Source organism: Dama dama, chromosome 12 (genome assembly GCF_033118175.1).
Source record: "Dama dama isolate Ldn47 chromosome 12, ASM3311817v1, whole genome shotgun sequence".
Taxonomy (NCBI): domain Eukaryota; kingdom Metazoa; phylum Chordata; class Mammalia; order Artiodactyla; family Cervidae; genus Dama; species Dama dama.
Window position 1 is genome coordinate 27,076,211 of NC_083692.1, and position 24,238 is coordinate 27,100,448.

General features: G+C 46.3%; 1 protein-coding gene across 4 annotated transcripts in view; it reads right to left on the reverse strand.

Annotated features, from left to right (window-relative positions):
* Nucleotides 1-24,238, reverse strand: part of SYNE2 (spectrin repeat containing nuclear envelope protein 2) — a 320,326-nt gene that overhangs the window by 8,676 nt on the left and 287,412 nt on the right. The window contains exons 1-11 of one of the 4 annotated variants that reach the window (XM_061156911.1): nucleotides 15,708-15,805; nucleotides 14,624-14,786; nucleotides 9,140-9,327; nucleotides 8,460-8,610; nucleotides 7,907-8,089; nucleotides 6,336-6,473; nucleotides 5,318-5,512; nucleotides 4,420-4,494; nucleotides 3,165-3,447; nucleotides 2,602-2,670; nucleotides 1,565-1,704 (exon numbers count right to left, since the gene is read on the reverse strand). In XM_061156911.1, coding sequence (XP_061012894.1) covers nucleotides 1,565-1,704; nucleotides 2,602-2,670; nucleotides 3,165-3,447; nucleotides 4,420-4,494; nucleotides 5,318-5,512; nucleotides 6,336-6,473; nucleotides 7,907-8,089; nucleotides 8,460-8,610; nucleotides 9,140-9,327; nucleotides 14,624-14,734 — 1,533 coding nt within the window. In that variant the 5' untranslated portion in view covers nucleotides 14,735-14,786; nucleotides 15,708-15,805. Of the gene's footprint in view, nucleotides 1-1,564; nucleotides 1,705-2,601; nucleotides 2,671-3,164; nucleotides 3,448-4,419; nucleotides 4,495-5,317; nucleotides 5,513-6,335; nucleotides 6,474-7,906; nucleotides 8,090-8,459; nucleotides 8,611-9,139; nucleotides 9,328-14,623; nucleotides 14,787-15,707; nucleotides 15,806-24,238 lie in introns of those variants that run through there. The other 3 variants (XM_061156908.1, XM_061156909.1, XM_061156910.1) reach the window with 3 other exon arrangements.

Genomic DNA, 24,238 nt, shown 5'->3' on the forward strand with positions numbered 1-24,238 from the left:
TTTTAAATGAATTTTTATTGGAGTATAGATCCTTACAATGTTCAGTCAATTTCTGCTACATAGAAAAGTGAATCAGCTATATGTATACATACATCCCCTCTTTTTTGGATTTCCTTCCCATTTAGATCACCACAGAGTACTGAGTAGAATTTCTTGTGCTATACAGTCGGTGCTCATTATTTATCTATTTTATACATGGTGGCCTCCCTGGTAGCTCAGATGGTAAAGAATCTGCCTGCAATGCAGGAGACCCGGGTTGGATCCCTGGGTTGGGAAGATCCCCTGGAGATTGGAAATGGCTACCCACTTCAGTATTCTTGCCTGGAGAATCCCATGGACAGAAGAACCTGGTGGGCTACAGTCCCTGGGGCTGCAAAGAGTCGGACACGACTAAGCGACTAACACACATACATGGAGTGTGTATATGTCAACCTCAACCTCCCAATTCATCCCATCCCCTCTTTCCCCCTTGGTGTCCATCTGTGTGTTCTCTTATGTCTGTGTTTCTATTTTTTCTTTGAAAATAAGATCATCTATACCATTTTTCTAGATTCCACATATATGCGGTATTACATGATATTTGTTTTCCTTTTCTGACTTTATGGAAGGGAGGTTTATCTTCAGGTAAGGAAGGCTTATAGAGGTAAGTTTTAAGTGTTTACAGCCCTAGAGCAATTTCCTCATAGGGCTGGGAATCAAACCTAGGTCTCCTATTTGTTGTTCAGTCCCTCAGTTGTGTCTGACTCTTGGTGACCCCATGGACTGCAGCACTCCAGGCTTCCCTGTCCTTCACTATCTCCCAGAGTTTGCTCAAACTTATGTCCACTGAGTCGATGATGCCATCCAACCAGCTCATCCTCTGTCTACGACTGCACACTGGCATCTTTCTGAACAGGAAGTCAATTTTTTGACTAGAAGGCATGTGTTGTGCTTAATCACTCAGTCGTGTTCAACTCTTTGTGACCCCATGGACTGCAGCCCGCCAGGTTCCTCTGTCAAGGCAAGAATACTAGAGTGGGTTGCTGTGCCCTCTTCAGGGGATCTTCCCAACCCTGGGATTGAACCCAGGTCTCCTGCATTGCAGGTGGATTCTTTATCAACTGAGCCACCAGGGAAGCCCAAGAATACTGGAGTGGGTAGCCTATCCCTTTCTCCAGGGGATCTTCCGAACCCAGGAATTGAACCGGAGTCTCCTGCATTGCAGGTGGATTCTTTACCAGCTGACCTACCATAGTCAAGGTGAATATATCAAAGGTTTGGGAGCTCAGGAACAGCTCAGGAAGGCTACCACTTTGCTTCTCTGCTGTTGGCACTGACTCTGACTCAACAGTAATAACCATGATCATCGTATGTCAGCACTCAAAGATGGTGTTTGGTCAGACACCCATCTCTAAGTCTAGTTGGTTATGCCAGAGTCCTCATGAAGTATGTCACCATGGGAAAACCAACCCCAAATATGCCTGGCAGGTGAGCACACGCAGTATACACCAAAATCTCTCTCTCTTTAAAAGTTTTAACTGTAACTCATGGACATGGGTTATACTCTCAGTGGGGTCAGACTTACATAGGCTGGTTTATAAGGGGTGCTGGAATCAGAGGGGATGGGTTGAACATTCCTGTCACCTCCCATTTGTTTGTAGCGACGCTTAGGACAGGAAGGGCTGTCAGGAACATGCCACGAGGGGCCTTCAGAAATGGATTTGCCTGAAACAAAAAAATGGCAAGTGACGGTCCATTCTCTCCAACCATAGGATTCATATTTAGTTACACAAAAAAGGTCATGGGTAACATGGCATCAGGTTATAGTATGAGTTCTGCAGCTTTCCTTGCAAAGCATGCATGTTTGCAAAATGTCAGTATGTCCCAGAAGGGGATGAAATGAGACTCATGCAACTGAGCGACACTGGGCCTTCACTAGGTGGGTTCACGATGGAGCACAACAAACATGATCTGCTGTGAGATGAATGGCCTTTGGGAGCCGGGGGCCCTAGTGGCAGGGGCGCTGGCAGCAAGGCTGGGTCTGGGGGCCAAGAGAACTGAAGATCTCTCAGGAGTGTGAGGAAGAATGAACATCAAGGTAAATTCAAGGACCCCAGGGGCGCCCGTGGCGCTAGCCAACCACTGCAGGTGGGGATGGGGCAGGGAAGGAAGAGCAGAGCTGAAAGTCAGGGAGACGAAGGTGTCTTCTCCTGTGGCAAAAGCAGCGGTACCCTCACCCCCCACTCCCCACCCTCTTCCCAGGAAATCACCGTAAGCAAGGTAGTAGTTCCAAACCAAGCCACCCTGAAGAAAGCTTGGCCCGTGCCAAAGGACTTGAGTTAGGTGGAGAGAAAAATTTTAAAAGGCGCTGTGAAGAGCTCCCTTCCGCACAGGCCTGAGGGGGGAGGAGGATGGTGTGGAGACTGCTCTGGTCTGGAGGGTTTCGCATGGAGCCTGAAGCTACGTGTGAGCACAGCAGTGGGAATACACCATGACGCCAGGGCCAGGGCGCATGGTGTCCACAGAAGGCAGAGGGCAGACAGGACACGGGAGCGAGGTTTAGGATGCGTGCGTGCCACAGGACGCTGCCATGTTGAGACACATGCACGGGCAGGGGCCTACCAGAAGACGCTTTCAAAGTTTTTGTGGTCATTTTAAGATATGCCTCAGGATTTTCAAGGATTTCTATATCTGAAAAAGAACAATGTCATTTTCCTCACTGCAGGCGCTGTAGATGAACGTCCAAGTATTAAAACAGTAGAAACATTGTCACCTGGGAGGAGAAAAGTTACTATCCTTCATCTGTTTTATTAAAAAAAGATTTTAAAAAACAGGATTTTTTTTTCAGCCAACTCCTGACCATCCAAAGTAGTGGTGGGGGAGAGGAGCCGCAGAGAAAGGATAGAGACCATCCCTGATAACTCTGCAGAACTCAACTGAGAAGCCCACTGATGAGGCTCCTACATCCAGAGCCATCATCAGCCTTCACATCCCAGCGTGGATTTTATTTTTCCTTTTCATTCCATCAGCAATAGGAACGAGCCAGCTCTCAGGTAGGTCAAAGGCGGGCCGGACAGACACAGGAAGCCACAGGATGTCTGGTCAGCCACATGCCGCACTCTGACTACCAAGAAGAGCTGGGCGTGTGGCTCGGGTGCCAAGAACTTAGCCGCCTGGGTCCATACCTGACAGGGCACTGTAGTACGGGCCCTCCTCGTCTTCCTCGTGAGAGGAGGAGCCCCCCACATCGCCTGTGTGGTCCCACTCCAGTGGGATGGAGTCCACGCTGACCGGGGTCTCACAGCCAGAGCGCTCGGGCCCCAGTGCTGGGGGCACCAGTTGACAAAGGGACTGCGGGGATGAGGGCTCCTCACTTGCTCCCCTTTTACGCCAAGAGTCGTCTTGGATCTCTCTGGGGTCTTCCACGTCTGTCTCGTTCTCAGAGGCCTCCTTTTCATCTTCCAAGCCCTAAAACAGGGAATGTCCAGTTTTCAGAATTAACCAAATCATAGCCTGTTGCCGTGATGAGGAGTGTTAGCAGCTAAGTCTGCCCAACTAGCAGCTCCTGAGGATGGCCACCACCAGTGTTTCTGAAGAGACTTTGAAAAGAATCAGATCCCCAGGCCCTGTCTGTGGTTATTCCAATTTAGAGTATCGAGTGTGGGACCCAGAATCCATATTTTCCAAAACTCTACCTTCTTTCCTTGGAAAATCGGAAACTTGATCATCTAAGTTAAATATCTTTAATATAGAAGATAAGGAAATGGAGGACAAAGTTTCATTGATGGTTAATGGTAGGTTCATCTAAGAATCAGAAAACTAAAAAACAATTTTAAAGGCTATTAGCATGTTCTAAAAGGAAATTCACAACGTCAAGGACCAGGCTCTTTCTTCTTATCCCCCAGTCTTACTGTTCCAAATACAGAATTTTATTCCCCTATGTTATAATTACTTTAAGAAAAATGACTCTATATGATTATAAAATGAAGGAATTGAGGATAATTTTTAAAGAAGTTATGTTTCAAGTTGGCCAATTGGAGACATAAAGATAAAAAAGGTAGCCAATCGTGTTGGCCAGTGGTCACCAGTGAAACCTCAGGCAGAGGCAGTGAACTGTAAATAATGGCCTTGACTCCACTTGAACGTCCCAAAGGGGCCTCTCTCCAGGGAAACATCACAACTTTTTAGGAAAGCTGGTGCTTTTGGTGCTTCAAAGGTGAGAATAAAGCACTGCTGCTGCTGCTAAGTCGCTTCAGTCGTGGCCGACTCTGTGCGACCCTATAAGACTGCAGCCCACCAGGCTCCGCCGTCCCTGGGATTCTCCAGGCAAGAACACCGGAGTGGGTTGCCATTTCCTTCTCCAATGCATGAAAGTGAAAAGTGAAAGTGAAGTCGCTCAGTCGTGTCCGACTCTTAGCGACCCCATGGACTGCAGCTTACCAGCCTCCTCCGTCCATGGGATTTTCCAGGCAAGAGTACTGGAGTGGGTTGCCACTGCCTTCTCCGAATAAAGCACTAGAAAGGCACAAATATTAAGATACAGGAAAAGGCCGATACATCACCAAGTTACTGCCAGAAGCAAAACCAGAACAGTTATCATATTCTGGGGGTACTGACACAGGCCAGAGAAGCCCTGTGCTGAGGAACCCATAGGAAACAGGTAAGAGGAGCAAGAACTTGCAGGAGGGCCAAACGTTCCACTGGGAAATAGCAGCTCCTCAGTAAGTATGGCTCTATATTAGTAAGAATGGAAAGAACATTTTTCAACTCAGCTTCTTAAAGCAGACTTGCAGACAGAGTACTGAGGTTACTAGTGAGGAGAGGGTAGTGCAGACAGGCAACATCGGGGTAGGGGGAGTAAGAGGTACAAACCATTAGGTAAAAACAAGCTACAAGGATACACTGTATAACACGGGAACACAGCCAATATTTTATAACAACTATAAATGGTGTATAACTTTTAAACACTGGGGATCACTATACCATACACCTGTGACATATAATATTGTATAGCAGCTACACTTTAATAAAACAAAACAAAAACACAGTTTCTTTTTTAAAAAACATAAACTATTGTTAACCATAACATGGTAAGTTTAAAAGTGGAGTCAAGGAACTTCCATGGCGGTCCAGTGGCTAAGACTCCAGGCTCTCACTGCAGGGTGCCCGGGGCTCGATCCCTGGGGTCAGGAAACTAGGTCCCACATGCTGCAACTAAACAGCCTGTGTGCCCATCTGAGACCCAGTGTAGCCAAATAAATAAGTACTAAAAAAAGTGGAGTCAAATATCAACTTTGGGTGGCCCAGCAGCCCCGTGTGGGAGGGGCGGTCCCCTTACCGGCGCATGGGAGGTGAGCCTCCGGTGGAACCGGGAGACCCTGCCAAACACTTCCTGGCAGTAGCGGTGCAGCTCCTCCAGCTCGTCCTCAATCAGCACGGCGTCCAGGGGCTCGCTCTTCTGAATGAGCTGCTCCCCAAAAACGATGAGCTGATCAATCTTGTTGGTATTTAACGTAATTTCCTGCTGGAAACCCTATTTAGAGGATGAAGAAGAAAGGATTTCAAACTCTAGCTCCACCAATTTTGAACTAAGTGACTATAATGAGTAAAGAATTTAAAATGATCATACACATTTCTTTCCTCCCCCTTTTGGGTACTGACTTTTCCAATTAAAATTATTCTAAAGGTCTGGCACAAATGGACATTTACTGCTTTTGGGTGTGAGAAGTAGCTGTTCCTGGTCCTACTGTTTCTTTTTTATTAACTTATTTATTTATATTTTTATTGGAGTACAGTTGCTTTACAATGTTGTGTTAGTTTCCACTGCACAGCAAAGTGAACCAGTTATGCATATACACATATCCCCGTTTTTGGGTTTCCTTCCCGTTTAGGTCACCACAGGGCACTGAGTCGAGTTCCCCGTGCTAGACGGTAGGATCTCATTAGTTATGTATTTTATACATAGTATCAACAGTATGTGTATGTCAATCCCATCTCCCAGTCCGTCCCACACTCTTGAGGGAGAGTTTCCTCCTGCTATAGCCCATAGGTCACACTCAGACTTGAGTGCTGGAAAACAGCATCTTATGAATGAAGTTCTCTTTGGAACCTCAAGAGTGTTCTCCCCTTGGCCGATTATAAATGACAAAGAGAATGAAGGGCCTCGTTCCAACGACCCCTGGACTGTAAGGAACAGTATCCTTGCTCGTGATAACCTGGCAGGACACAGGTGGATGCGGTCTGGCTGCTCTGACACGCTGGAATCTGCTCTCAGGGTGTCAGGTGGAGTTGTACTTGGCCAGCTCTCCTCTGCCAGGGTGCAGTCTGTGGGGAGGAGCCAGGGAAGCAGGCCTTACGTTCAGCTGGCGCATCTTGTCGTCAGCATCGCTCTCCGAGAAGTGCTCCACGTTGGTCAGCTGCAGGTCCATCTCCGTGAGCCACACGAGGATGCTCTCCCTCGTGCCCTCGAATTCCTCCCTCTGGTTGGTGAAATGCTGCGACAGGGGGAGAGAGTCACATTTGTGTTGATGGCAGAACAGGAGTTCAGGCAGACAGCAAGGTCACTTTCAGCACAGGGCAAGGGGAGCCTGCGGTACCCCCAGAGGTCCATTCAGCATGCAGGGGGACCACTGTGGGGTCAGGAGCCCGGGGTCTGGTCCTGGCTATGATACCAATAAGCCCCCTAACTTCTCTGAGTCTCAGTGTCTGCTGGTAAATGAGATGTGGGAATGGTGACCATGATCTCTAAGGTTCTTTCAGCATTGGAAATTCTGTAATTCTCTAGTTTACGTCAGTGATTTTCCTAGCCTGTCCTTTGAGAACCCCCTTAGAGTCCAGGCCAGGCATTTGCCTGTTTCCACCTGTTAGCTTTCTACAGGAACTTTTGCTTGCCAAGGATTTAGTAGCTTCAAGATGGAAAAGTACCCATCTCGGGGTTGAACCTGGACTAGTGCCCCATCTGCCTTCACTGATATAATTCTGAGTATATTTCCTCAAAGAAAGAAAACCCAGATTTATCACCTCCGATTCAGGAGGCCTCTCAGGTTACCACCTCATAGACAGGCAGCTGATTCTCAGACAAACACTGTGCCAAGTGAAGGTTTTGGCTGGTCACAGTCAAATTAGCAGGAGATAAAGAAATTAATGCAAGGGGGTGTCGGAAAAGCTAGCCAATTTCTTCTCCCTGAGAAGGTTAAAAAAAAAAACACACACACACACACACCCAGATTTGCCTTTTCTTAGATTGGCTTTAACAGCACTCTGCCTTGAGAATAGAATCAAGGATTAAAATTACTTCCCGCAGCCACCACCCACACTGGTCCTGTCAGTTTACACCTGGACTCACAAAGGGCTGACATATGATGTCTTATGAGTTACAGCACTCTAAGGTGACTGTTTATATCCCAGAATCAAACCCAACATTTGAGGTTTGTCAGTTGCCCTAAAATTGGGAGAACAATCACTGTCCCCAACCCCCAATACAGAGGGGGTTCTGTCCATCCCCTCATAGTACAAGAGCCAACGGGGCACATGGGCAGATGGGCAAAGTGGGCCCTTCCTAGATTAAGAGGCACCTTCACCAGACCCAGGGATGATGGTGACCCAGACCCTGGGCAGAGTGTGGGTGTCACCCTCGGAGTGACAGAAGCTGAAAAAAGCAATGTGTTTGTAACACAAATCCCGTAAACAGGTTCAAGCCTATTCTGAGGCAAATAAATTCTTTTTTTAAAAAAAAATGCTTTTTGGCAGCTTTCATGGCAGCTTTGGGCTTAGACAAAGGGGAAGGCTCTACGGGAAGAATGTTAAGACAGCTTAGGCCTCAAGAGACACCTTCTACCCGCTGCTTTTGTTACAAGCCTGATATCAAGTACCAGCCTCCCACACCCCCCAGCATCTACAAATGACCCGGTGACGTAGAGGGGGTTACTCTGAGTCTCCGCAGGATGGCCGTGACCCGCTTCTGGAGGTTGTCCCAGCGCTGGTTGCCCTCGTGCACCATCTGCTTCAGTTTGCTGGCCGTGTCGGTGCGGTTCTCGCGGGCCAGCCGCCGGTACTGCTTGTTGATGAGCTCCAGCTGCGTCAGCCTCTCGTGGATCTGCCGCTGGAAGGCCTGCGGCACGGGGCGGGGGGCGTCAGTGCCACAGCTCAGGGCGCCAGGACACCCCTTCCAGGCCCCAGGCCACCTGCCTCAAGGGTCCATCCCCAGATGAAAGGCACGAGCCGCTACCTTCACCCATTCTTTTGATGCTATCAGAGAACAGCCTTTCGAGGTCATGGCCGGGTGGCTGGCATAAACCAGTAATGCCCTGCAAAGCTGCTGAAGCAGTCGATGCAGACTGGAGACTGGGCGGCCCTGACTAGGGCTGGGGAAGCCTGCCACTCATGGGAAGACCCTGTAGCCATCCCCGAGCCCTCCGAGTGCCCAGTTCTCAGGAGCACTGGCTGGAAGGGGCGGTGGGGCGGGGGGGTTGGGTCTTTACCTCAAACCTCTTCAGCTCCTCCTTGGCAACTGTGTACAACACCTCGGAGGAATTCGGACAGGCCGCTGTCCTCTCGGCGGCCTTCAGCCAGTCCTCAAAGCGGGAGTAATCATCTAGAAACTTCTGCCACAGCCTCCATGTCTCTTCAATTCTAACAGAAGGAAAGAACTCAATGCAAGCTGCCCATTCCAATCAGACCTTTTGGACAGCTTCTCCCTTGACCGGTCCCACTTCCAGCCCTGGCCCCATGCATTGGCACTAAATGTCTGGGGGGTAGGCTGGGGGTGATCTTGCTACCCCTTCCAGGAAATAACCAGAGACATCACTTCGTGGTCAGGACGCCCTCCTTCTGGGAACACCAGGCCTCTCAGAACTCCAGCTTCACAGAGGTCACCCAACAGGAGACAGGCGTCTTCCACCAGAGCTGGGACACCTCAGTACAGTGTAACCCGCGGTTACACCCAGGATACAGCAGAGCCAGGGAGAGACATGACCCTGATCATGCTTTTCTTGAATGATTTCTTTAATAAGGACTGGCCACACCTACTGAGCCTTCCCCGCCAGCACTCAGCACATCCCTCAGTGAAGCTCACAGAACACGGTCACTGTTACACAGGTCAGACGGGAACATGGAGTTGGCGAGCCACACTCCAATCACCCGGGGGCAGCTCGGCCCTTACTTCATCCGCCGCTCCATGGACATGGCGCAGATGTTCCTCCAGCGCCTGTCCAGGCTCCTGGTGGTCTGCTGGATGGAGTCGCACTCGGTCTCGTTGGCGCAGGCATCCGAGTCGTGCAGGAGGACGTCACAGATGTTAAACACAGACTCCACCCCTGCGCTGTGCTGCTCGATGTCTCGCTGCAGGTCCTGCAACGACCAGAGAGGAAGAGGCGCTGTGAGGTGGAGGTGGGAGGGCTGGCATCCAAGGACACCTCCTTCCAACCCAGGGGACACAGTCCTGCGTGCATTTCTACCTGGGACTCCGCAATGCCGGCTGAGTCACCTCTGTGCAACCCATGCTACAGCACCTGACAGGAGGCCTAGCCAAGGGCAACCGTGGGGTGAAAGTGTTGAAATGACTAAGTGAAGGAGGCAAAGGAATGGGGGTTCCCTCCCCTGACAGCCCACCACCCCAGACTTTGGGGTGGCATTCGATTTACTCCACACCATCCAATCTCAAGGGCCTCCAGTTTAGATTTGGCTTTCTGAAGGTCTTCCTTCAAAAACTATCTTGAACAGGACCTAAAACTTCAGCAACACAGACTCTTAACCTTTTACAGGTCACAGAATTCTTAAATCTACCAAGAGTTCTGGGCTATCTTCATATAGTCCACCCCCCAAATTGTGCACACACTCCCATGGTGTCCACAGCTCCATGGGCCCCAGGGAAAAATTTGGTGTAGAGACTTTGCCCTCCAACTCATGGGGGAGGGGGCAGGGTCTCTGGGGTCTTGTCCCATGATGGGGAGAGCACTGCTGATTCAGAAAAATAAAGGCTCACCAAGAGAAAGCTCATGGTCGCTAGAAAACTTATTTAAGAATAAACATGGCATTTTCAGTTATCACCCAGGGAGTATTTCTTCTGCACACAAGGGCAGGGCTGGGTGAGGGCGAGGTGAGTAGCCTGTTTGTCCTGTTATTCTAGATGAGTTAGTCCTCTCTTGATATCCAAACTCTGTAACAACTGATGTGAGGCCACGCCACTCATCTTAGTACCCAAACTACACTGCGAAATAGGCAAAGTTAAATAAACTGCTGGATTCAACAAAAAGTTCCCTGGATTCAACAAAGGTCATGTTAAGAGGGATTATTTTATAAACGGTGTCTACCATTGTCTACAGAAAGGCAACCTGAAGTTTATTTCAGGTCATCTCAATATTTAATAATTTTGGAGATTATAACTGGATTACTGGATAGGACTAATGTTTTCCTATTTCTCCTGATAAATGCACATTTGTATCATGCTATGTCTAGGTGGAAAGAACAAAATGCTAACACTCAAATCAAGTTTTAAATCAAGCAGTTCTCAACACAGATCCTAACTTATGAACAATGAGTACCTCAAAGTTACATTCAGAAGAAAATATGGGGTTTTTTTTTTAGTTCGACACCATATGTCCTATGAAAAGAGACGTGCAGGTGATTTTCTTTAAGCTCTGTAGCCTAGGACAAATGTCTGAGATGCTGTAATGGGGCAGTCATCTTGGGGTCAGTGGAAGACTAGTTTTATTAGGTTTAATAGAATTCCAGATTTAAGAATTCTCACCAGTTCACAGAATTGCCACATGCTTTCTTAAAATTTACAGCTATTGATAAGTCCCTTTTAACTGTTTTGCCAAATAAGGAATCTTAATGCTAGTGCTAAATGAGTAATATTGACAATTATCTTTCAAAAATGGTACATGCCCCTGACCTCACTTGATAGGGTTTGACTGAAAAGCACTGAGAAAGTCTAGTCTATGGATAAACATAAATGCCATGTATTTTAATAGCCTCTTTGCAGTTACTCTACATTTTCTATTCAGCTTATACTGAATGAAACAGCTAAAGAAAACTGATTAATATAAAGGGTGAATGATGGCAAGAAACGAGCTCTCTGATCCCAGGTATAAAAGACCATGAACGTCTTGGCAAAAAAGGAGCCCCAAGTTTTTCAAAATTTCCAAAACTTCTAAAACACCACAAAATGGCCAACTGTAGTGTGAACTAGTCATCTTGTAAAATATAAACAGTGGACTATATTTTAAAACACAAACCAGTGAAGTCTTAGACAAGTGACATTTTGCAAACTGAGATAATCCCACCACTAGCACCTGTGATGAGGCCCCTGGTTTCAAAAGTGTTCAAATGCAGAGGTGAATCTAACTTAAGAAACATCCTAAAACCACATGAAAGACTTTTGCCAACAATTCTGGAAACACGGGCGCCTGTTTGCGTTGTTTGTCTGTTTCCGAGCAGGTGGCAGAGAACACTAGAGCTGGAAAAGGGCTGAGGGAGATGGGGGAGGCAGGAAGCTAGGGCTGAGACTGCAGCCGGGAAGAGTGAGAAGACACAGGGAACTAGAAAAAGATGAAATGAAGAGCAGAAGAAAGGAAAACCAGGGTGAGAGGGCAAAAATCACGTGGTGTGTTACGGGGCCCCAGGCAGTGGCTCCAGAGTGTCTCCTGGGAGGCCCTGGGGGTGTCAAGCAAGTCCAGCAGGGTGGTCCTGGGGAGTGGTTGGGGGTTTGGCAGAAAGCTGACATGACCCACTGGGGAGGGGACTACTGGTAATTACCGGGTGCCGGATAATTAACCCCCCAGGCCACCATCAGGCACCTCCACGGAGAACCAAGAAAACAAAGAAAACTGGAGAGAAATGCTGAAGACTCAGTGAAAGTGGTTCAAGGTTTAAAAATGTTACAGAGGTGCCCATTGCTTCCTTTGCATTTTGAAGATGATACATATTCTACAGGAATCACAATACAACTCTTACTACTTAAAGCGCTTCACATAAAGAAGAGAAGCAAAAAGACTTCTCTAAGGTCTGACCCTTTCTGCACCAGGCTCCCAAGGACATGACAGTGAGGGTGCAGGGACCTCACGGCTCTTTAATCACTTTGGGGGCCTGAGGGATTCTGCAGAAGGTAGTACTAGGTGATCTCAAGCTTGGGTCTTATTTCTGGAAGTAATCAAGCAATTTTTATATTTAAATTAGTGGCAGCAACACAGGTAAAGTTTTTTTCTAATGGCCCATATTTGTGTGTGTGTGTGACACATTTTTTTGTTTCTTATGGAGCATTTAAGGTCTAGGTTAAGTTATAATTTTTTTCTTTTTTTTAACTAAGAATACTAAAGGTTTCCTCAGGACATCTGTGGAAGGCAGAATAATGGCATTTTAAGAACCAGGTCCTTATCCCCAGAACTGTGGCAAAGGAGAATTAAGCGTGCCAATCAACCTTAAAACAGGGAGATTATCCTGGATTCTCTGGGTGGGTCTAATGGAATCTCAAGGGTCCTTAAAAGTAGTAGAGACAACTGGAGGGAGAAAGACACAGAGAGATGCAAGGTTGCTGGCTTTGAAGATAGAGGAAGGAGGCATGGGCCAAGAAATGTGGGCACTGTCTAGGAACTCAAGGCAAATAAATGGGTCCTCCCCTAGAACTTCCCCTGGTGGTTCAGATAGTAAAGAACCTGCCTGCAATGCAGGAAACCTGGGTTCGATCCCTGGAGAATTCCATGGACGGAGGAGCCTGTCTGCAGTCCATGGGGTCACAAAGAGTTGGACACAACTGAGTTAGTGAACGCTGACACCAGAACCTCCAGAAAGGAATGCAGCCCTGGTAACACCTTGACCTCAGCCCTGTGTCAGATTTCTGACCTCCAGAACTATAAGATGATAAAGGTACATTAATCTGCTAAATCTGTAGTAGTTCGTGACAGATATTTAATACAAGATCTGACTTCTTTACAGCAAGGTGGTCCTGAACACTAACTCCATAAATTTGTTTTATAACCAAGGGATAAGAATTCCATGATGGTGATTCTAAGTTCTATGAAGAGGAAAGCTTCAAATCAGCCAGATTAAAATTATATACCATTTCAGTATACAGGAACAAACACAGCCAAGAGAATGGCAGCTGCTCCAAATTACACACTTTTGGGAATAAATTCCCTGCAATTTAATGTTTGTCACACGTCAGATTTATAAAGTGTTAACACATTTATATAATCAGCAGCTGCCAAATTTAGCCAGTCATTATTCAAGGGGAAAAATGTTGTCAGCTTTGGTTCTATTTACCTGAAAAAGCTCACCAGCCAGGGTAAATGGTTATATGTAAGGCCTGTCTATGAAGCGACTATTCAAGAAATCCAACCTAATGGATCAATCTTGTAATTAAAGCTGATAATATTTAGTAGCTGTGACTATACTGAAAAGGCATGAAAATCTCTACAGTGTCCATTAACATGGTGGTTATATCAATATTCATTTCTCCACAAAAGAAAGATGGAATATAGATGACCTCAATGGGAAAGACATACTTAAATTTCTGAGACTAAGTGGGAAAACCAGTATTTTTACTTTGGAGCATTGCTAAATCATACTAGTTTAAAAATCAGAGAATAGGCATTATTCAAACAGTAAAATGTAATAGGATTAAATAAAGATCTAAGTTGAGAGTATTATCAAATTCTTAGCTCTATTTCAGGGGAGCATGAAATGTTGACCTGAACTCAAGAGAATTTATCATCAAGGGGTGGCCTTCTGGCTTTGATGATAATCTGATGAAAAAGTTTCAGCCCCCAAGCAGCTGTGATCTGTGGGTGAATCTCCCCTGCATGGTGAGTTAGAAACAAAGACCAAGGCTCTGGAGGAAACAGGAAGAAAACATACAAGTCTGTGAACTTGACGGCGACCATACAGCTTCTATGGTTAAAACCGAATCTGTTCACAGGGCTAAGAAAAACAAGAGAAGCTTGTTAAATAACAAGTTTCTAAAAGCTACTAAAATAACATAACCTCAGCTATTTTAAAAATAAAGAGGAGCTTGGGCACTGCATATGAGAATGAGTTTTTGAACATGAGCCCATGGAGGGCAGGAGAGTGGATTTGACAAGTCAGTGAGACCACAGGTAAGGGGGCAAAACTCAATGGTGTTCCAACTGTGGGATTTCCAGGGTTGGCTAAGAGGGGACAGGACTGATGGCAGAAATGTACAGAACATCCACAGAAGAGGCTTCCTCAGCTATTGGTCCTCTGTATTCCCCACCCCTCGAGCCCCCCACTTTTTTGAAGCTCTATCACACCCATCAAGTATTGTCCCAGGAAGACCTTCTTTGGTTGGAAAATTATTTTTTCTTTCAATTCATTGCCAAAACTATGTTACCAAAAACAAAGACCAAAGTTAAGGAAACTACAAAATAAAAAAACCCTTATTTATCACTACAATTAAGGTCTGCATCTTAAATATTATTCAAAATATTTCACAAAGAGCCACATGAATGGTGGGGTGTGCGTGTAAGAGACAGACGCCTCACACCCCCAAGGACACAGACAGGCTGTCAGCTTTCTCTGGAAGAAACAAACCAATACTATGAGATGTGAACCCGCTAAAACACACGGCCAGCGTGAGACAGGTCTGAATGAGTGGGCCCTGACAGAAACCCATTCCGCACTTCCCCACCTGCTGCTCAGCAAGCCTCTTCTGGATCTCTTGATCGTCACAGACATCATAAACCACGGGCTTAGAAAGCTCAGACTCGATCCGAGCCAACCAAGTGCGAAGGTTGCTCATGTTTTTGTCTAACTGCTGAATAAAAGCGAAGGTCTCCTTCAACTTCTTCACCCTAAATATATTTGCAGGGAAAAAAAAAAAGAGAGAGATGGAAAACAAAAGCACAATGTTTAGCGGTGAGAAAAATGCACCCACACGTGTGCTGGAGGGTAAAAGGGAATCATCATTGGCTACTGATTTTATAGTAGGGACAATGCTCATGTCACCAGATACAAGTTTGCACAGAATATGGGACAATTTACAAAACTGCTATTGTAGTTGATTTTTAAATGGACTAAGAGTTAACTACCCAGGCACACGTAAAATCCTATCATTCCCAAGGTGGGATCCCCTGAGACCTAGTACATCTTTCCAGGGCTCCAAGGAGTCAGGAGATGCCATTTCTTTCTTTCCATCTTAACATCACCACCTGTGACTTCTGTCCAGTTTCTGTCTTGGGTATCACCGAGGTTACAGCAGTCAAGGACGTTCCCTGATGGGTAAAGATGTTATACACCTGGCTTACTGGGGGTCTCTGGCCCTAGATGCCTCTCATGAGACCCTCTTGAGTCAGCACAGAGCATGTGCCAAACCCCACCACATCCAGCCCGAGGCGCTGGAGGTGCTGCACAGAGGGAACCAGCCCATCATGGGGCAGCCGTCTGATCCAAGAAGGGAGGGGTGGACATGTTGTCAGCAAGCATGGTTCCAGCTCCATTTAACCCGAGCAATCCGCCTGACTCGGCATGGAGTAGACTTGAACTAACACGCTTGGCGTCAGCGTACACAGAGGGCTCACGGGCATGTCAAAGTGCTGTCAAGGGGGAGTGATGCAGGGGCTAAGGGAAAATGATCTCCATATAGACCCCACAGACAATGTGAAAATCCTCAAGCAGAGCAAGTGAAGGCTTGCTCTGGTAATCCATGGGCTTTTTTAATCCCAGAGACTTGAGGTAATGGCAACAATGGAAAGCTCCCACTTACTGATACTCACGTTACGAGGTGCTATCAGAACTGCATCCCACGGTGCTGGAAAGAGAAACTGGGGCACTGACTCTAACAGGAAGTGCCCCGCCCGCCCCAGCCGCCAGCATCTCTTCTTTGACTGCCTGTGAACAGCTTCCTGCTGCCCCCTCACCCTCCTACCAGCTTCTGGTTCGGTAGCTGAAGTATACAGCGTCCGATCCTCACTCAAACCCTTCCACAGTCCTCACCTACCCTGACACATCAGTTTAAAACCTTGACCCTTTCAATTCCTCAAGTGGTCCATGGCCTGTCTGCCTCCAGCCCTGCCCTCCACAAACCAGCTCCCCTTTCCTTCTCCCGTAGCTTCGACCACTGTTCTGAGATGAGCTGGGGGCTTCTCGCCCACGTGCTCCCACAGCCCTGGGGCTCTCCGGCAATCCCTCATTCACTGTGCCCATCCAGAGTCCACAGCGGCCAGGTGGCATGCGGCCCCCTCTGCATGCACCGCACACCCTCAGACCACCTAGTGGCCAGGAGGTGTTTACAAACATTTGCTGAATGAATAAATATGTACGAGCACCTCTAGTCCACGTGATTATCTAGTAAAACCATAGTTACACGTGTTACCAGAGAGGTTGTTTTTATTATTATGTTCTTTTTTGCACACTATTGACAAAAGCAACCTTGTGTGTGTGTTAGTCGCTCAGTTGTATCTGACTCTTGTGACCCCATGGACTGTAGCCCACCAGGCTCCTCTGTCCATGGGGATTCTCCAGGCAAGAATATTGGAGTGTGTAGCCATTCCCCTCTCCAGGGCATCTTCCTGGTTCAGGGTCATGAATCCTGGTCTCCCACAATGCAGGTAGATTCTTTACCATTTGGGCCACCAGGGAAGCCCAATCAACCTTGGGGAATGATTTCCAGCTCCAGCTCTATTTCCAGTTAGTTTTATGATTCAGGGAAAATCCTTCTACCTCAGCCCCTCACCTCCAGCAGGACTCTCAGGTCCCCTCAGCTTCAGGAAGGCAGTAGCATCTGGGCAACATGCAGGCCAGAGCCCTGAAGTGAGCAGACCCCGGTCTGAGCCCCACTGTACCATCTATAAGCTATGTACCCAGCAAGGAACCTAACCTTCCTGATTCCCAGTTTCCTCGTTAACCAGCAAATTATCAACCTTGTAGGGGTTCCTGAGACACAGGGGGATGCATGTAAAGCCTTTGGCATAAAGCAAGCACTCACTATGCTCACTCACTAAGCTCTTATGACCGATGACTGGGATCACACATTGCTACAATAAGGCCTCATTTATATGGCATTGGCCTTCACACAGTCCTTTCATAAATATTTTATCCTCGTAGTGTCATGAGGAAGGCAGGCTTGGAAGGAGGCCAAGGAGCCTGGTGATGAAGGGCACACACTTTGTGTTAAGGGTCTGGGTATGAGTCCGGCTCTGTTTAATCTCACGTGTAAAACTGTGAACGGTGGTACCGTCCTCCACTGGGTGGCTGAGAGGACAGAATGAGGCATAAATGCATGAAAGGCATTTGGCACAGTGCCTGACAGAGATAAAGGCCCAGAAATTGTGGCTGTGATGATCTGAAGAAGGTAGATTTTCCAAATTACATTCTTACTGCAAACGCCACAAGAAGTTTCCTTCAAAGCCATAAGATGATTTATTAAAAAGGAAGCAACGGAATCTGGGGCCAGGCCTGGATGCAGCTGTAACCTAGATCCTTCCTTTATTCCCCTGGCTTTAGAGTTAGACCCTAAATCCTCACCCCAATGTCTTGTCATCCTGACTGGGGAACAGCAAGAACACTCCAGACAATGCCAGAGCAGGTGGGAACCCTAGGCCCCATGGGATGAAGTCTTCCATGTAGTTTTCGAGGGGCTACCCTCCTGGGAGGCTTCGGCTAGAGAAACCCGGCCCTGAGAGCTTCCTGTCAGTGGGGAGAGGTGCTCAGGCCAGCACCTCTGCACACTGCCCTGCTTCCCCATCCTTCCCCTTCTCTTCTCCCAAAATGGCACCCCCCCCCCCCCACTGCTTCACCCAGCACCTGACCCTACGCCATCATAAGGATCTCACTTTCTTTATTGTGAAAGAAAAGGGCTAGAATGCAACTGTTTAAATGAAGAAAGCTAACAAGTAACGAAATAACCTAGGAGCAAAAAGAGCAAGATGCAGTGATCCTGAATCCTGTTAAGGGTGAGGTATGCAACAAGTAGAGGGGGGAATATGGGAAGGTGGATGCATAATTAGCATGGCATCCCCAGGACTATGGTACTCCAGGCCAGTGGCACCCAAAATATGAGGCTCAGGCCCATTGGTGTCCAAACCAGTTAGGTGTGGGAATAAAATACTAGACTCTCTCTGTTATCCCATTCTTTTAAAATTCCTACATTGGGTATGCTTTCTAGTTCACAAACTATATTACTAAAATGGAACATCCACAGAAATGCTGACATCTATATGTATCAGGCTTGTTGTGCTTTATATATAGTAGTTAACTCATTTAATTCTTACAACAGTGCAGTGAAATCAGTATAGAATAATGCCCAATTGACAGATGAGGCAACTGAGGCAATGGGGTTAAATAATTTGCCATGGTAACATACTCATTCAATGGCAGAGGAAGGATGTCAACCTGGGCAATCTGGCCAGAATTGCTGTTCTTAAGCACTTTTCTCGTGATGGCTCATATAAATCTACGCATGATAATGTGCACATATGTGGGGGTACAGGATGGTTTTCATCACTGTCAGGGAATATGACCAGGCTTCAGGACACAAAGGGAGTAGGAACCCACTGACTAAATGCTGCATTTTGAGTGCCCACTTTGCCCCTTCATGATTTCCTTTCAATAAACTTTAACCACTAACTTTGTCTGGGGTCCTGTGAAGATCCTGAGGATTCCAAGATAACTTATTCCCAGGGGTCATGATCTAATTTGACATTATAATACAATATAGGAGGTGCTCAATAAATATCTTCTGAGTGAGCAAGTGACATTCACACATCCCTTCAAAGTTGTCTTTTTCATAAAAGAGATGGTCATAATACATTTTAAAGGAAAGAGGTAAAGATCAGAGCACCTTCGAGCCATCCAGCTACAGACAATTTGCTGGCATACTATGAGTCACACACGCTCCTAGATCTTGGTTCTATATTAGACATGCGAAGAACTCCGAACCAAGCATACACATCACATGCACGGTTGGGGCAAAAAAAAAAGAGGAAGGGAGAGAGTGGGAGGAAAAGGAAAAGAAGCTACAAAACATTCAATCAGTCAGGACTTAACCTGCTTCTATGTCCCAACCTCTGACCAAATATCCCCCGATGCGAAATATCCCCAAATACCCAGTGGTATAAATGAATGTTGTTCCTCAGATTATCATACTAAGACATCTGAGAACCATCAGATGTATTGCTTAGTCTGTATGGTTCTATTCTGTGCAGACACTAATATAATTATCTAATCATCACCTTTCCCAGGTCAGGAAGTACACGTCATTTGCCAACCCAGGCAACCGACCTCCTAGTTAGACCTTGTTAATTTTGCTCTTGGAAAATTTTAAATCTCGAGTTAATATTGGGAACAAGGAAATCCATTCAGAGAGCCAGAGACTGTTGTTGGCACAGGGGAGCAAGCACAATTCTGGACTGCATCAGCCACCCAGGCAGCTTAAGTAGCTCACCATCTCGGCACTGGCCCATGGTTCACCCCAGATGCGCTTGACTAATACTAATCACACATATATTTCAGCAAATCATGTTTCTCTGGAAAAAATAGACACAGTTCCCTGAGCTGAATTCCAGTTCTGAGGACTGGAAAACCAAAATATTTAGGTGCAAAGAGGAAGTTTTTCACCTATGTGAACTATTGGAAGACCTTAATAAAATTAACACATTTTTATATGATACCAAACAAAATAAGAAGTTTGCCAAAGAGTATACATTTTAGAAGTTCTTTTGTGGGGCTTGTGGGTAGAAATGCAGAAAATAATCACGGTGAATAAAGTTTTCTGTTTATCTTCATCTAGCGATGGATGAGAATTTAATACCTGTGAACCCTGTTCTCTCTCAAAAATAAAAAATTAAGCCAGGTAAATAACACTTCATTAGTCAGGCCTAAGTCTTAATGTGTCAGGAAGCTTTAAATATCAAATTCATGTATATGGAAGAGTTTACATTGCAGCCCTATTTTCTCCATGCAGAAGGGTCTACAGTTAAATGATTAAGGCCCTGCATCAGTATAAGCTAGAAAAATTCCCATGCCAATGCGGACTGCATAATTTAAAAAGGAAAACTGAGATGGTTGAATATCTGAATTTCTACTAAAACAGACCCGTGTGCAGCTGTCAGTTGCTAAAAACATTGTATGAATTCTGCATAATTGCATCTTTGTAAACAACTAACTAGCCCTGTAGTAAGATAATCAATTACTCCAAGATCCTGAAGCCCTTATTTGAGGGCAGGGACATCACATTTGAGCTAATCGCCTCTTTGAAGCCGGAGGACTTCCATTTTCCCCACAGCATAATCACTTCTCTTGCCCAGCTTGTCAAAGGCTGGCTGCAGACACCGCACGCACGGCATGCTGACAGTGGAAAGAACCCATCCCCCGATGGCCGAGCACACACACTCCGCAGCCACCATCTCATCGGTCATTTCTATTGTAACGAACATGGGCGCGCGAGAAAGGAGACACCCAGAGACAGAAGCCGCCCCTCCCGGATGCAGGGCGGATGATCGAAATGGCACTTACTGTTGATGAGAAAAAATCATTCCTTAGGTTGAGCGAAACCTCCAAGTTCCCGGCTGCACCTCCACCTCCCGGGGACGAGGCGGCCCCTCCCCCGCGCGGCGGCCTGTCCATTCACTGGTTCTGCATCTTGCCCAGGCCGCCCTCCCGCAGGCTCCCAGGGGCTTGCCTCGCGGCCAGCACAGGACGGTGCCCGGAGACCAGCAAGAGACCTGCGACTTCGCTAACTGCAATTTTTAAACCTTAGTTTTCTCCCTTCCAGTAAACAAACATCTCCAGCCCTTGCCTGTCTCTCGCACACACAGTCTTTGTTCTGACGCTACAGGATTGCAATGCCAGGGAAGAAAGTCCCCGTGTTATCTATGGGTTATTTATGAAGTGCTATAAACCCAGGGAAGAAACATTTAGATTTGGGGCGCTGGAAAGGAGGATTTCTGTTCTCATCAAATTAAATGTCTCTGTTTCAGGTTTAAAAGCAACGGTGTAATCTGAAGCCCCCAGGTCCAACAGGAATGGCTTTCTCCTAAAGAAGAAATTGCCCCGGGAGATTTTCTGCCTTGCCTTTTCAGTCCTGTGCATCCTGGCTTAGAAGGAGCAGAGAATTAATTTAGTCCACTTCTTTGCTTTTTTGCACCAAAAAAAAAAAAAAAACAACAAAAAAAACCCCAAAACCCAAAACATCTCTCTTGTGGTACAAATGGAGTTCAAGATTTGCAGGAAGGAAGAAATTTTGCAGTTTTCTTTGCTATTTCCTCCTAAGGTTTACCATAATGTGAGGATTTGAAAATTCCTCCCCATCTCTATTCACGGTTCTTGACGTGATCCTGAGTGGCTCTGCTTAGTGGAGCACCACTGGTTTGTGTCCAAGCCCTTTTTAGGCTCAGTCTCAGACTTATTTGGAGACTCTATGATATCAATCATTTTTCATGGGTCCCTAAAGCCCAACATTTAGTCATTATTTCATCCCCACTTGAACACAGCAAGTATATTCTAAACCAGTGAAATTAGGAGTACAGATGTGGAAATAGTTCCCTCAAATGCAGCATCTAACTTGTGTCCACATGCCTGGCTATGCATGGTGACCTCCACTGCTCAGACACCGGACCTGTCTGATGCTGGACACCAGACTCCTGAGGCTCGTGGTCCCTGTGATGGCTGCTGTCTCCTTGGGGAAGATCTCCGGCCCTCAGAAAGGCATTTTTGCCGGCCCTGAGAGCAGCAGCCGCTAGCTCCAGAGGGGGAATGATGGGAAGGAAAAAGGAGACGGGGAGGCCGATGTCACATCTGGTTCTCCCTGTGCTAAAAATCTTTAAGTCTTTCCAGTCCCACTAAATCAGGCAACCTGCTAAGACCAGAGCAAGTCAGCTTTATGACTAGCAGCATTGTTTGGTCTTCCAGAGTAACCTTGAGAAAATACAGATAAAAGGAGAGCAATGAAACACCCAGGAGTTTAAAAAGGCACACATCTCCTTGCCCATTCTTCAAGGGATGGAAAAACAATCTTAACATGCAGTTGCCATGGTGATAACTGCTGAGGTTAAATGACAACCTTTTAATTGCTACTAATATAAAACAGGTGGGCTTTTCACATTGGTAGGAAATTTATGCTTCATTAAAAAGTTTTTCCATGGACTTGATCTTGCTAATAGCAGGAGAGCTATCTAGTCTAATTACAAAGGGACCATTAGGTAGTGTGTCTGAGTGCATCCCTCCTTCATAACACTGGCCTAAGGATGCCAAGTCTATTAAATGATCTACCATCAAAGAAAGATTAGGAGAAAGGTAACAACAATTATGACATTTTTTTAAGGGAAAAAAAAAAAAAGTTCCAGTATTCTTTCTTCCATAATGAACATTTACTAAACAGAGATAAAAAGAAAATTAAAACCACCAATGATCCCAACACCCAATAGATACCACTGGAAATATTCTGGGAGTATGTCTTTCCGCTCAGCTGTCTCATCTCTTTTAGGCATGCAAAGCTTTCACCAGATTATCCTCACAGGCTGCTAGAAAAGTCTTTAAAACTTTAAAGACTAATCCCATGTCTCCAAAGAGTTTCCACCAAGATGAACAACCAGACAGTGCTTCACTGAGGACACAGGGCCCCTGCTTCAGGAGGCACAGAGAAGGTTCTGATTAATGAAAGGGGGATGGAGGTGCTGGGAAACAAAAGGAGGTGGATTTTTAAGGAGTTTATCTACCGGGATTTTGAAATCAAGGGTACACATAGGTGAGATTATGTGTTGAGCTGAAGCTTTTTTTGGCATCAGTCCTGTTGACGGCCGAGAACCTTCTTTTCAGAGTTTTAGTCTGTGCTGCTGAAGCAAGGCAATTCTGCATCCCTTGGTCCATTACCCAACATCCTGTGCCTAAACTGTTCTTTTTTATAGGTAACCCAGCTGACCCAAAACACGAATCACACATATTGGTGGTTCTGAAAAACAACTTCTGTAACTTAGCCATCTCTCCTGCATTCAGGTTTTGCTAGGTCAATTTTCAATGACATTATCGAAGAAAACATGGGCAAGAGGCATAGCCAATCTCTACAATTAAAAAAATTAACTCATTTAATCTGTCATTGAGCATAGTAGGATATAATTAATATGTCATCAAATCAGACTGGGTTCACACCATTCACCAAAAAATACATAGTGCTTCAAATAAGCTTTCTATGAAAGAAATTAATAACATATTTGATAAGAGTTTAGATGTCACAAATGTAAGAAGCCACCCAGGGGCCCATGAGGAATGCTAAAAGCTCCTGCAGCAATTCAGATGGAGAGTCAATTCTGTGAACTTTTGTGCCCACACCAGGGGCTTCCCTCACAATTTAGTCAGTAAAGAATCTGCCTGCAATGCTGGAGACCCAGGTTCGATTCCTGGGTCTGGAAGATTCCACTGGAGAAGGAAATGGCAACCCACTCCAGTATTCTTGCCTGGAGAATCCCATGGTCAGAGGAGGCAGGCTACAGTCCATGGGGTCACAAGAGTTGGACACGACTTAGCCACTAAACCACCACCAGGGCCTATGTGACCTTATGTGAGGAAGTCGGCATTAAGACTGACTTAGGCACCCCAGCCCCCCTGATTATTTGGTTATTTCAGAAGATGTATCCTTTAGACTCTTTGCTTTAAGAATTTTACAGAAGCTGAAAAACACTATACATGCAGGGGAAAAATCGTGGTTTGGGTCAAAGCACCTTCCCCCTACCTCCTGGACCATAAACTAATACTACACACATGTATATGGGTGGACCCATCACTGTCCTGGTGCTTTTTCATCCAGAATCTAGCCCATGGTTCATCAACAGGGAGATATGCTACAGAGGCCACAAGGTTACCATAAGTGGCAAGTCCACTCTGTGGCAAGTCACCCAGCTGCTCGCTCCATCTGTGATCCCCAGACCTGAACCACTGGCAGTACCTTGGCACTTGCTAGAAATATGCATTCTTGGCCCAGAGAATGGGCGCATTCCTCTACCTAGGGAATCAGAAGCTCTGGGGGTGGGGTCCTGCCATCCACATTCTCGGGAGCCCTCCAAGGATTCTGCTGCATGTTTAAATCTGAGAACCACTGCTCCAGAGAAAATAGTAAAGTCTATACTGAATTCCAGGTTTTAGAAATATTCTGATATAAAGCACCTTTAAAGGTCTCAAAGGAGCCAAGTGCTCTTCTGATGCATGGTGCAGGGGGATATAAAGACCGTGGCTCTGTCCTGCCCGAGGTAGAATCGCTTCTGCCCTTGGCTCAGTTATTGACCCTCTCTGAGCTACAGAGTACTTCTCTGAAAGT